The sequence below is a fragment of the Setaria viridis genome, chromosome 5 (assembly GCF_005286985.2).
Source record: "Setaria viridis chromosome 5, Setaria_viridis_v4.0, whole genome shotgun sequence".
NCBI classification, from domain to species: Eukaryota; Viridiplantae; Streptophyta; class Magnoliopsida; order Poales; family Poaceae; genus Setaria; species Setaria viridis.
Window position 1 is genome coordinate 24,377,399 of NC_048267.2, and position 14,440 is coordinate 24,391,838.

At 49.0% G+C, this 14,440-nt stretch overlaps 1 protein-coding gene across 1 annotated transcript; it reads right to left on the bottom strand.

The window, feature by feature from the left end:
* Nucleotides 1–9,301: 9,301 nt before the first annotated feature.
* On the bottom strand, nucleotides 9,302–11,996 carry LOC117855475 (L-type lectin-domain containing receptor kinase IX.1). Its single transcript, XM_034737833.2, has 2 exons — nucleotides 10,348–11,996; nucleotides 9,302–10,238 (listed from the first exon to the last, which is right to left on the bottom strand). Exons 1-2 carry the CDS (start codon nucleotides 11,973–11,975, stop codon nucleotides 9,476–9,478), a joined length of 2,391 nt encoding a protein of 796 aa, XP_034593724.2. The 5' UTR covers nucleotides 11,976–11,996; the 3' UTR covers nucleotides 9,302–9,475.
* Between the last annotated feature and the right edge of the window lie 2,444 nt (nucleotides 11,997–14,440).

The following is a 14,440-nucleotide window of genomic DNA, read 5'->3' on the forward strand; positions in this document are numbered from 1 at the left end:
ATTATTTTTTTTAGATTTACTCCGGATGCATGATGATGTTAGGCTGTTAGCTATGCTCATTTCTTATTAGATGCTAGCTGCCTTCATGGTATCACAAAGATAAGAGCTGTTTATGTTTTCCCTAGAGTGTACAGGTAGTACCGATGAAGAAATTACTACTAGTAATACTAGTGTTCATAGTGTTCATAACACTACCGGAAACAGTAGATTTGCCGAGTGATAAGGGGTTTGCCGAGTGCAATCCTTCGAGCACTCGACAAACAATCTCTTTGCCAAGTGTTGCAAGAGAAACACTCGGCAAAATAATTGCACTCGACAAAAAAACTCTTTGCTGAGTGTAGAAAAAAAACACTCAGCATACCAGAACAAAACACTCGGCAAAGAATAGGCACTCAGCAAACGACCGTCACGTCGACATCCGTTAGGGGGGGTGTGCCGGCCGTTAGCACTTTGCTGAGTGTATTAGTTGATGACTATGTTTTACAAGTCATGGATATGGAGATATCAAACTAATAATGTAGGCATATGTAGAGACATGTGCTAGGACTAACCCAACACGAGAAATAATTCTCTCTTTTCACAACATGTACGCTTTGTCATTAGACCTGAGATTGTCGCATGTACTCAAGATGTGGATCGACTTACTTAGGGGCTATCAAACGCTACACCGTAACAGGGTAGTTAAAAAGGTAGCTTTCGGGTTTGTCAGGAAGCATGCTGTGAGGCATGGTCGATCAAGATGGGATTTGCCTCTCTCTGATTGAGAGTGATATCTCTAGCCCCCTTGAGTGATCGGATCTGGAAATGCATGCCCATGCTACGTACGGTTAAGAGTTAACCTACAAAGGGATTCCGAATCACAGGTTCAAGAAAGAGCGGTCGGCTTGAAGCTAGACCAAATATCGTGAGGCAAAGGGAATAGCATGTACGTGATGTTGTGACGATTCGTCTGATATGTCTTCGTGTGTATAGGAGTTGGCACGTCTTGCTAGAGGCCGCTACCGACTATTGGACCAAGTAGGAGTACTCGGGCCATGTCTATACGTATCCGAACCCATAGGATCACACACTTAAGGGGCTGGAAGCCCAATTCGGATATGATCTGAGTTGGATCAGGTTTAAAAGTACTAATGGGCCTCGGACCCAGAGGCCCATCAGGAACCTCTATAAATAGAGGGGTGGGATGCCATAGGGTTTTACACGTTTTGGCCGAAGCATAGCCGCCGCGCCTCCCACGCCCTCGCCCTGTTGCAACTCGCGGACCTAGCAGTCCGGCTTGTGACGCTTCCTCCCTACACGTGTGGATACCTTGGAGGTGTTGCACCTGCAGAACTTGGACGAGCTGCCAACGAGCCACGACGAGCCGCCGACGAGCCACGATGAACCGACCACCAGCCGCGTGTCGGGGATACATCCCCAGTACCCGCAAGGAAGAAAAAAGTCAGACTCCTACTAGGATTCTCCTGTAATCCGACTAGGACTAGTCCCGTGTACTCCTACTAGGACTCCTCCTTGTAATCTGACTAGTACTCTGCCCCCTAGAGTATATAAAGGAGGGCAGGGGTACCTAGCTCGGCAGGTCATACCTTAACACCCAAGCCCAGGACACACGAGGACAACTCCAGTTCATCAAATACAAACCAACACACAGGACGTAGGGTATTGCGCGATCTAGCGGCCCGAACCTGTCTAAATTGTGTTCCTTGCGTCACCATTGATTCCTTGATTCTCGACGATCCTTACCGCATAAAAGACCACCTAGGGTACCCCCTAGGAGGATTGCCGGTCTAAAACACCGACACCGCGGCACGAGGAGGACCTCGCTGTACGTGGACGAGCTGCTGAGGAGTTGCTCGATATCGACGTGATCGACTATGTGTTCGACTACGCTGATCGACTTCGCTGCCTTGACGCGATTCTACATCTTCCGTACCAGTGCGTCGAGTGGTAATCCCGTGATCCATATACGGTAGTTTTTCTGGTTTACGTGGTAGAAAATTTTATTTTGCGCTAGCGTAGCCTACCTCGTATACCAACAGTGGTATCAGAGTCGTAGCTGTTTTGTTATGGATTCGGGATGTGTGAATATGGAGATATGCGAGTTTTTAGATTGATATATGGTCTATTTTTGTGTTCTTGCTGCAATGGTCGTGTAACGACATACTCCTACCAGTCAGATTTTTGCCATCGGAGTTAAGTGATACACGCAATGCCAGTTGCAGCAAGCGAAGATCAATGTGATTGGTCGAATCAAAATCAAGGTTCATATGCTAGGCGCATGAATGTGCAATAGTAGATTGGATCTACTACTGGGTCGGAATTTTGCCGTATGCGTGTGCTTTGGTAAAACAACCGTAACTTTTCGGTACGATCTTGGATCGAGGCGAATTTTATATGAAAATTAATCTACAGAAAAAGTTACACATAAAATTCAACCGCTTCGTCATTTTCGGTGAAATTTAATTTCCCAAATTCGGCTTGGAAGATGGAGTTACGGGCCTCTGAAGTTTGGAATGTTAGAACACCTAACTCGGTTTTGCAGGTTGGATGGATCTTGTGATTGTATGGCCCCTTTGTGTATGTGATGCATGTATGTAACTCATTCCTGACCTGCGTGTCGTGTGTACGGCAACACGGCTGGAGCCATATGTGTTGTCACTTTAATGTATTTAATGGTCCGCGTACCAATCTGTGATGACCCAAGCAACTATGTAATCTTAATTAATAGCTATTAGATGCAATAGCATGTTCTAGTTCTTGGAGGACTCATCACCAGGAGGATGGTGCACATGGAGCATGGAGATGGAGATCACCATGGTGAACAGGTTCTATGGAGATGGAGATCACCATAAGAAAATGGGCCATACTGTGTCACAACTGTGTGCATGCTATTCTTTATGTTTTACTTCCTGCATGATGTGATGTTAGAAGTAGAACGATCCCTCGCAAAGTTTAAGTTTGTATGTCCTCCAAACTAAAACTTGCACCGTCCCATGTCTTGTACAACTGGTGGTGGGTCTATGAAATTAGGGTGCCACTAGTTTTCCTTGACTAGACGGGTTCGTGTCGAATACTTACATGCATAAGGGTTGGTTTTCTTAACAAGGTTATCTTAATGGTTAAGGACCTTGGGGCATAAAGGTTGGGCGCCAAGACATGGAGATGTCACCCAACAACAGGAGTCATATGTGATATGATTAGCAAGAAGTTGCTTACCGATCTACCTTGTTTTCTAGAGGTGATGCTAAATCTCACTAGTAGACTTGTTAGTTGTGGATCCTGAATCACTAAGTATCAATAGAGGGGTATTGATTTTAGTGGGAGTAGATTTTGTTAAATAATTTAATGTGATTTGCTCTATCATGGATACGTTTGTCTTAATGTATTTTGCATTACTTTTGTTGTAGATTAAATGGCACCTAGCAAAACCACATCATTTGCTTTGCGTTCGATCCTTGAGAAGGACAAATTGAATGGAACAAACTACTCAGATTGGATCCGTAACCTGAGAATTGTTCTCAGGGCTGAGAAAAACGAAGATGTTCTAGACACCCCATTACCAGAAGAACCTGCTTATGATACACCTGCTGGTGTTAAGAATGCTTACAAGAAAGCATGTGATGCTAACCTTGAAGTAAGCTACCTTATGTTTGCTTGCATGGAACCCGAGCTGCAGATGCAGTTCGAAACAAACCATGAGGCGCACGATATGATCGTGGCGCTTAGAGACATGTTCTAAACATAGGCCAGGACGGAAAGGTTCAATGTGTCTAAGGCCTTTGTGGAGAGCAAGCTAGCAGAAGGCGCAGCAGTAGGACCACACATAATTAAGATGGTTGGTTACACTCAACGGTTGGAGAAGTTATGCTTCCCACTGGACAAGAGTTGGCCACTGATTTCATTCTTTCGTCTCTTCCGACTAGCTATGAGAACTTCATCTCGAACTACCATATGCGTGAGACAGAGAAGGGTCTGAATGAACTGTGTGGCATGCTTAAAACAACAGAGGCTGACATTAAGAAAAGCGCTAGTAGCAGCCATGTGATGGCTATACAGAACAAGCCTAGCTTTAAGAAGAAGGGTAATTCTTGGAAGAAGAAGGTCAAGGCTGCCAAGCCAAACCCAGCGCCCAAGGTTAAAGCTGGACTAGACCTGCTCCAGACAAACAATGCTTTTATTGTCATGAACTTGGTCACTGGAAGAGAAATTGCAAGCAGTACCTAGCTTCGTTGAAGAATGGCGGAAGTAAGAGTACTTCCACCTCAGGTACGCTTGTTGTTAATGTTATAGACAACATATTTCTCATTGATACAATTGTTAATTCTTGGGTATTTGATACCAGATCGGTTGCTCATATTTGCAATTCGATGCAGGGAATGATAAGAAGTAGAAGCGTTGAAAAGGGAGAAGTTGTCCCTAGTCGGAGTTGATGTGTGGACACACATGAATATTAGACTAGTACATGTATTAGTTGATGACTATGTTTCACAAGTTATGGACATGGAGATGTCAAACTAATAATGTAGGCATATGTAGAGACACATACTGGTATAACCCTAGGATCCTATCACTACTAGAAAAAGTGGCTCTAGTACCGGTTCCTAACCCTCCTCTAGTACCGATTGTGCAACTGGTACTGGCCATCCGGTACTAGAGGGGGGGTGGTATTAAAAAAGAAAAAAAACAAAATCCCTGCCAGCCCCGCCTCCTTCCCTCGCTGGTGGCCCCTGCCGCTCCTCCCCGCTGGTGGCTCCCGCCGCCCCTCCTCCTCTGCCCCTCCCCGCCGGTCCCCTCCACCCCTGTCTCCTCCTCCTCCTCCGCCCCCTTCACCCCCGCCACCCCTCCTTCTTCGCCCCCTCCACCCCCACCGCTCCTCCTCCGCCTTGTCCCACAGATCCGGCGCCGCCACTCCTCTCGCTCCTCCTCCACCTCCTTCGCTGCTCCTCCCGCAGATCTGGCACCGCTGCCTCCTATTCGTGCTGTCGCCTCACCTCGCCCCACCACTGCTCCTCACCGCCGGTGAGGGGCGAGCGGAAGGGGAAGGGGAGGGGATGGGAGGCAGAGAGGGTGGGAAGATCGAGTGAGAGAGCTGAGGGAGAGGGAGAGAGGAAGGGGAGAGAGTGAGGGAGAGAGGAAGGGAGTGTCACGAAAGGGGCGACGGGCGGATAAGGACGGGTGGAGCAGCACGGGGGGGGGGGGGGGCGAAAAAATCTAAGTGTGTGGTGGAGGCAGGGGGCGCGGGGGGATGAGAGCTATAGTATCGATGGGGGTTCCATCGAGTACTAGAGGTCACCCTCTAGGTACCGGTTGGAGCCACCACTCGGTACTAGAGGGCCTCCGAGGGTTCCAAACTTGGATCCGGTACTAAAGCTAATATTAGTACCGGGTCCAAATGTGACTGGTACAAATTCTAGGGACGAGAGGTCATATTTCTAGTAGTGTATGGATCATGCATCTAAGGTTTCATTCAACTCCTATAAACATAAATGCATAGATACATAAATAAATAAGGACATTGTATAGTTTTAAAAGTAAGGGTTATGCTCCAAGGCTTGTCTCCCAAGCGGTAGAGTTAGTGTCAACTAGGCCTTGGGCCCTTCCGATCTTGGGCTGGGTCTTCAGGTTGTTGTTGTTGGTTCTTTTGTCCTTGCTCAGCTACGATCCAATACACCCCGTCCTTAGCTACGGAATCTACATGCATGCCATGATGCACTGCAAGAGTGAATTCATTGTAAACATGACAATGCAACTTCAAGTTTTATGCAACAACTCAATCGTACAAGTTAACTTTGCAGCAACTCAATCATACAACATTTAAATATCAAAAGAAGAGCATTAAAGTTATAACCTTATCTACACAAAGAAACATGGTTGGACTAGAGTTTTCATGTGAGACATACAATTATCAAATTAAGCCAATAACATTTTCAGTATTTTTATTACAGCATGGCTTGAATACTAGGTCCTAAACAAGTCATTAGCATGTCATGATGGCAGCAAGACCTAGGTAAAACATGATTATGAGTGAAACTATAGTAATAGCATACTAGAGGCTAGCTAAATGACATATACAAGCAACCATACATATTTGCTAGCAAAGCAACCATAGAGATTCTGCTAGCAAAGCAAACTTTTCAGGGATGAACATGCTACTGATAAAGAGCATAAAAATAATTTATTAGCCTATAATTCTAGCAACAAGTATTTTTAATAATATAAACTAGCAAGAATAATTATTCAGGAAGCATTCTTTGTTATATGAGCATGAATCATTTACAAAACTTCACACCTCATATGTACATGTTACTGTAAAAGTTTCATCATGATTGGGCCATCACAGGATTTATCAAAAATCACCCATTGCAAAACTACAGATATGAAGAATAAATTATAACTAAATCTCTATCTGTGATTTGGTGCTACAAACTTCGTAGAATAGTTATTCGGACTATACTATGTTACTGTGAATTTATCTTGATTTTATGAACACTAGAGCTAGTTATTCCAAATTAAGGAGATTAAACAACATGCATTTTAATCAGCAACAGAAACACAAATTTCACAAGAGCAAGTATTTTTACTACGTATAACTAGGCATCAAGAAACCAAAAAAATTATTTTGAATTTTTAATATTTTTCTACGATTTAATAGGGATTTCACAAGTTTCAACCTTTTTATACAAAACTAAGAGACGAAAGAGGAAAAATGTACTTTGCGTATACGCCCTCAAAAACAACGTTTTCTAGCATATTTACCCCTTCTCTTACACTACAGCCCCCAGATCTAGTGCTTAGGACCCTGGAAGAAAACCCACCTAACACTTAAACTCAGAGAAATACCGGATCACCCCCCTAAACTTTCTTTTCTCTCACAGCTCAGCCCTTCCTCCTCCCCTGCTCCTAGCGCACGCACGGCGAGCGGCGGCAGTGCGCCGGCGCGCCGGCGCTGGCATGGCGGCTACTCCTCCCCCTCCCAAACCGACCTCTTGAGCTTGAACTCATCCTAGCACATCTGCTCCCCTTCTTTTCTCCCCAAAACCCTAGTCCTACTCTTGCCCGCGACTAGGGCCGGCGCACACATGGTGGCGCCCTCAGGAACGCGCATGGAAACTCGGTGGTTACGGAGAACTGTCGAGGGTTGAGGATCAGGAGCTCACCGGAGTTCTATTTGTATGGTTGGTTGGGCAGGAGGAGGCCGGGAAGGTGGAGCTCGGCGGTGGGGTGGAGCTTGGGCGGGTGGCGGCAATGGTGGGCGCGGGGCGCTTCAATCACCGGCACCAGAGGCCATGGTTCAGGGCAATGAGAGGTGGAGGAGGTAACTGGGAAGGTGAGGCAGCTGTGGGTGGCAGTGATTTGAAAATGGCAGAGGGGAGTAGGTGGATTTGGCCGGCAGACAGGAGTGTCTGCTCGGCTCGGTTTACTAGATAGGAAGAAAAAGAGGAAGGTGAGGGAGGAGACCGGTGGTCAAGCCGTCAAGGGAGGATAAGGCCGGGGCTTGGCGTCTGTCAATGTCGAGCAGTGGCGCGAGGACGGCATGAGCAGTGGCGGGAGGACGGTCGAGGACGAGCAAGCAGTGGCGAGCACAGGCGAGGCGGCACTGATGCGAACGTCAGCGGCATGGCGCAGTACGGCGAGGGATGGCCGCGGCATGGGCATGGTACGATGAGTCATCCTGCGGTTTGACTGCGAGGGGGCCGTGCAGGCACGGTCGTCGGTGTGTGGGTGCAGCGCCTGCTGGTGGTGGACGGGTGATGCGCGGCGTGCATCGGGTGGCCAGTCCACAACGTCGAGCAAGAGCAGAGCAAAACAGCAGGCAAGTAGGTGACGGCGGCATGCACTTCAGGGGTCAACCGTGCACAAAAGTCGTGCCCCAACTTGCTGAATTTTGTCAAAAATCAAACTACAACCCATGCCAACCGTGAACCCTTAATAAAGATTGCAGCTGGTACATCGGGCTACAGGTTCCATAAAGATTGTAAGCTCAAAGGATATTGAAAGATAAATAGCTCTTAAATTTGGCAAACTTGATATATACAGTGTTAGTTTTCAGACATCGAAATTTCAGCTTAAGTGCTAAAGCATCAGTATTAATCTTAACTTAAATTGTTTCGTATCCAAAATGTGAACTTGACTCTGTCCTAGGTTATAAAGCATGATCAACACTATGACTTTTTATCATTAAACTAATAATTCATTTCAAAAACTATTTCTAAAAGTTTCAAGATCCATATTTTATTATCATAATCATGGTCACATGTGCTCACAAGCTAACAAAATTATTAGATACATTTATTTATTTAATTTAAATACTAATGACCCTAATTAACACAAGGGGTGTTACAGCTAGCCGCCCCTGGAAATGAAGCTCATTTCCATGCATTTCCAGGGGCGGGTGGTTGCTACAATTTTATTTTCGTCCGCCCCTGGAAAAAAAGGCACCCAGTAGGGTGACATACCTAAACATAAGGTATTCCATTAGGAAAAAAATGTGAATACAAGCATGAAATAGAGCAAAGTGATGTTGTTAAGCCTATAAGGAATAGGTGCTCGTATAGTGATCTAGGTCTTTTACTGTGGTTTGGAAGTCATAAAATAATTCAAGTTCTTTTTACTATGACTTTGATCACTTGATTTGAAGGATTTGTATCTTGTGTTTGGAATCTATTCTTTGGGACATTTAAATGTTACAAGTCTATGCCTTGGAAAATATATTAATTCGAATGATTATGTTGCCACTCAATCACTAATGTCACAAACTGTGGCTTATGAAGTCATGAAAGCATCATTATGGGAAGCTTGAATTTGAATTATTATGAGGCTGTCTACTTAATACTCGAGTATAGTAGGACCTTCCCGCACTCAATTTTTTTTGACCATTAGATCGAAAACGGACGGCTGTGATGGACCTGCTCACCCCTCATTTCCTTCCCCACGCCTTCCCCATGCGACACCCAATCCATCCGCGAGTCACGAGTGCTGCCGCAATCACAATACCTCACCCCCAGCCTCCAACCACCTCCACCACAGATGCTAACAAATTGAGTCTCAACGGCCCCGCCGCCTTCGATAGCCCAACCGAGCGCCTTCACAGCCCAACCGGGGATCTGCCACCGCCCCACCTCGCTGCCGTCTCAACCGCGACCACCGCCTGCTACCCGGCCGCCATGAGGTTCCTCTAGGTCTGCGGAACACAGGTACTCGCAAACCCCCGAACTTCGAACCCTGAAAAGCTCACTGGAGGTCGTCGGATTTGTAGAAGGGGAAAGCTGTGTGAGAGAAAAATTCGAGTGTGGGAGAGATGAAAAATGCTCGGGTGTGATATAGGAGCAGGAACAATATTGACAAAAGGAACATCAACAGCAAAGTACAGTAGAAAATTGTGAGTCAGGATTTCTTGATACTAGCTGGAAGGACAATTACGCGGGGCACCCTGCTAGTAGTTAAGAATAAATAGAATGAAGGATCTATCAATAGTTCAATACTGATGTTTGAGCAGCGAAGACGAATCCTTCAAACCGGTTGAAGTGGACGTGTCCGAGGAGGAGGTGTGAGTCGTTGCCGTTGTCGACGACGACTGAGTCAAACTGGACGACATCACCCCTGACGAGGAAGCAGCGCTGTACGAGAAGAGGCCCTCAGGCGGGATCACCGGCGCCGCGTAAGTCGGCACGGGCATCTTAGCCGGCAGAGCCGGCACCGGGCCGGTGGACTGGAGAGCGGCCATGGCCGCTCTGATGGACGGCCGTGCGCGCGGGTCCGGGTGCGCGCACCAGAGCCCCACGGACACGGCGCGCTCCACCTCCGCCGCGTCGTACTCGCCTTTGAGCCGCTCGTCGGCCACCGCGAGAGCGGATCCCTGGCCGTACAGGTCCCAGACCCACTCGACCAGCCGGAAGACGGCGTTCTTCTGGCTGCCGCCCTGCAAGCTCATGGGCCTCCTCCCGCATGTGATCTCCAGCACGACGACGCCGAAGCTGTAGACGTCGGACTCAGCGCTTGCCTTGCCGGTAATCAAGCTCTCGGGGTCGACGTATCCCGGCGTGCCGGAGACGGCGGTCATCGTCTGCACCCCGACGGCGTGGTCGATGAACCTCGCGAGCCCGAAGTCGCCGAGCTTGGCGTTGAAGGACACGTCCAGCATGACGTTGCTCGGCTTGACGTCGCGGTGCACGACGCATTGCTCCCACTCCTCGTGGAGGTAGAGCAGTGCGGACCCAAGCCCAAGAATAATATTGAGCCTGATGCAATTGCAACGACATTCACGCATGAATCTTGGTGATCACTAAACTCTGAATGGCTTAAATTTAGAATAATGATGAAGCATTGATGATGAGGACAATAGATAACCTCATTGGCCATGTCAAGAAGGTGCCGTCGCCGTCGCCGTGAAGATGGATGTCGAGGCTGCGGTTAGGCACGAGCTCGTAGACGAGCAGGAGCTCGTCGCGGCCGTGGCACCAGCCGACGAGCTGGACGAGGTTCCGGTGGCGGAGCCGGCTTATCACCTTGATCTCCGACTTGTACTCCTTCCTCCCTTGCATGGAAGATCCTTTGGCGAACCTCTTTATGGCCACGGCGCCGAGGCCGTGCTCTCTCAGGTGTCCCCGGTACACTGAGCCGAAGCCGCCTTGCCCGAGCTTCTCCTCCGGCGCGAAGCTCTTCGTCGCAGCAACGAGGTCGCGGTACGGGAATCGCCTTGGCCCCGTCCCCATTTCGATCTCCATGATCGGCTCGGCCCCGTCGTCTTCGTCGTCCGAGCCGCCTACCTCCCCCAATTCTTCTGCCAGCTCCCTCCTCTTGCTCCGCCGCCGCCGTGCGAGGAGAGCTGCCGTAGATAAGAGGAGAACGAGGAACAGCGCTGCGCCGACGGTGGCTCCTGCTATAAGTCCACCGCGTCCGGAACCAGCTGGCGTGTTCGGCGTCGGCGGAGGTGGTAGTGGCGGCGGCGGAGCTGGGATAAGTGCGGCCTTGGGTTCCAACGACGAGCTGAAGTACCAAGAATGCAGCTGATGCAGCTCGATGGATGTGGACGTCGAGGCAGAGAAGCCGACGGAGATGTTCTCCGGCAACGCGCTCTTGAGGTCAACCTTATGGCTAAGGTGGTAAGATTCGTTTCTTCTATCGCCCAGCCGTAGCGTCATCTCCAGGATGCTCGAGATGTTGTCGTACCTGATCTCGGCGGTCATGTTCCCGACGAGGCTGAAGTTCGGCAGGCTCCTCGTGGCCACTGACCTGATGGAGTTGACGTCGATGCCGACGTGATCGTAGGTTCTGTCGGGGTCCAGCGCCGCGGTGTCGTTGAAGGTGTCGAACTCCACCGCCACGAACCGGGCGTCGCCGGTGGCCACCGCGTCCGGCTTCTGGTTGGTGAGGCTCATGTCGTAGGGCTCGGAGCCGGGCGGCAGGCTGGACGGGTAGGCGGCGAGGAAGAAGGCCATGCCGGTGCCCTTGTTGTTGATGCCGAGCGGCGGCGGCGGGTCGATGACGAAGGCGAAGCGCGTGGTGAAGCTGGCCACCTCGCCGGTCTCCCTGTCCCAGAGGGGCATCGGCTGGGCGTACGACACACGGCCCCTGCTGTTGTCGATGCCTTTGTTGAACGCCGACACGTCGATCCACCCGCGGTTGATGTAGGCTTCGCCTTCGACCTTGAAGTCCTTGGTGTCATCTGAGCTGAATGTGGAGTAGTTGAAGAACAAGCCGGCCACGGGAGCCGCGGGGAGGAAGCAGACGCAGAGGAAGAAGATGAGGCCGACGGACGATGTGATCACCGAGAAGCCGGCCATCGCCGCCAGCCAGATCGAGAAGGTGCACTGACTGCGTAGCAGCTGATGATCGATCGCCGATCGGCTTGATCCGGAACAGCCAATCGCGTTCGAGTAGGGAGGAGTAGGCAGCCTGCCTCGATCAAAGAAAAGTACACCTACCAGAACAAGTCCAGTCGTCGGTACACAAGGCCAAGTCCACGCGGAAGCCATCAGGGAGTGCCCAAAAAAACATTGCTAGTTTTCTTTCATTATTGCACGGACATGGTGTGGCCCGCCCACTTGCACGTACTGTGATCATTAGTGTATTCAGAGTATAAACATTTTTTTTGTTAGAAGATTCAGAGTATAAACATGGGTTCAGTGTATTTGCGCGTGTTCGAGAGTAGCTAAAGCTAGATGTAAAACAAAACTCAAGTCGTAACAAAAAGGACTCCGACTAAATAAAGGGGGCGCAGCCCCTGGAGTCCGGAGGGGTCACGCGCGCCCAACCCTAGGCGCCCCACCTGGGCTGCCCTGTTGGGCCATCTTCTTATTCCGATGGGCCTTCGTTCCTTAACACCATGATGAATTTTAATTCTCTCGACCGGGCCCGAGTGATTGGCCCAGCTGGATGATCAACTGTAGGCGCTTGAGATTGAGGAGCAACTGGAGGCGCCTGAGGTGCTGCTGGTGTAGATGTACTCGTGGTGTCCTCATCATCCTCCCTTTCTTGAACTAAAGTCGTCCTCGACGGCAACTCCTCATCTTTGCCCACATACGGTTTCAAATCTGCAACATTAAAACTCGAGGAAACACCAAACTCCGCAGGCAGGTCAAGGATATAAGCATTATCATTAATCTTGGTTAGCACTTTAAAAGGACCAGCAGCACGTGGCATCAATTTAGAACGACGTAAAGTAGGAAAACGATCCTTTCTCAAATGCAACCAAATGCAGCCTGCCTCCATCAAAGAAAAGCACACCTACTAGAACAAGTCCAGTCGTCGGTACACTAGGCCAAATCCACGCGGAACCCATCAGGGAGTGCCCAAAAAAGCATTGCTAGTTTACATCTTTCATTATTGCACGGACATGGTGTGGCCCGCTCACTTGCACGCACTGTGATCATTAGTGTATTCAGAGTATAAACATTTTTTTGTTAGAAGATTCAGAGTATAAACATGGGTTCTACAGCAGATTAGTACATAGATAAAGAAAGTTTTGTTATAATGTCCACTATGCAATGGGCATATATATGTGCACACCTCCTGTATTATGGACGTGTCAGTCCATTATGTATAAACACGGCATCGACTATTACTCGTGAGGATGCTTCGATGGGCAGGGGAGGAGGCACCCATGGTCTTGCAGATCGAGATCTCTAAGCCAAACCATATCATTACGTGAACTTAACGTGGACCGTGGGGGAAGACCGGCTCCACGATTTTTCATTAAGAGGAAGTACAACTGATTTCCGGCTGCGAAAAACCTCCCGAACTGTAGCTATGATAGCGAGGGGGATTTTATTTGTGCGACACGCCGGGTTTGAGTCTGGGTGGGTGGTGTCCACGATGGGAGCGCCCACCACTGAGCAATCGCTCATGACGTAAACTGTAATATAGATGCGTATAGTTTCTTCTTTTTTAAAACCTCTATAATAGACGCTTTTGGATGAGTTTACATCATGTTTAGTATTTGTGCCATTATCCCACCAGATATGCGCCCTTGCTTCTTCCCATCACTGGGACAGCAGATTGACGTGTTGCAAATCCATAGAACAGCATCTCGAGCTGCCAAAAATGTGTCGTCGTTGCATTGCCATGATTTCGTATACACGCATTGTCACATTGACCTTGACTTTTGCTCTCGTGCTGACCATTGACTGCTGGGACCCATGTGAGCCGAACGCGTCGTGATGTGTCCAGCGGCACGGGAAGACCCGGGTCAACGACTGTTGGCCTGCGAGTCGATGGATCGCAATGTTAATTCTGCGCTGCGAGCTCGCAGCTCTCGACTCGACAGCACGTCCTCGGCTCCTTTTCCCTTTCCGCGTCGTGATGTGTCCAGCGGCACGGGAAGACCCGGGTCAACGACTGTTGGCCTGCGAGTCGATGCATCGCAATGTTAATTCTGCGCTGCGAGCTCGCAGCTCTCGACTGGACAGCACGTCCTCGGCTCCTTTTCCCTTTCACGTGTACGAGGGTGAAAAAAAAACTTCTCGAGTCGTATATTCCTAAATATAAATATAAAGTTAGATACCGAGATGTATCTACCATGAAAATTATGACGCGGGACGGCATAGTCTACATAAAAAAATAGGAACCGGTCGAGTATTATGAAAAGTACTTGTAGTAATAAGAGTAGAACTCCTCTAGTCGAATCTGACTAGTATCTTATAAACAACCAACCTGTAACCCTACCTCCGGTAATATAAGGTGAGGTAAGGACCCCCTCCAAAGCAATTCAATCCGGATGACGTCTCACATGATGAACTCACCGCCAATATTGTCGGAGAAGAGACCAAAACTCAAAGAATTCGACGACGAGCAAGTAACGCCGCAAGAGCAGAGAGCCGCTGCTGCCTTTGAAGCAGTTCAAACGCGTCATCATCATAGTCCCCTGGCTACCGTCACGTCTATTGATCTCATCACCCACGCGATGCCTCAGAACAAGTACACAAGATAGTTGGCTGAACTG

Bases quoted from the DNA above. Each gene is read 5' to 3' on its own strand.
- LOC117855475 (XM_034737833.2), bottom strand. From the start codon at position 11,975: ATGGCTTCCGCGTGGACTTGGCCTTGTGTACCGACGACTGGACTTGTT. The intron at 10,239-10,347 runs GTTATCTATTGT...CAATTGCATCAG, and splicing joins TTCTTGACATGGCCAATGAG to GCTCAATATTATTCTTGGGC.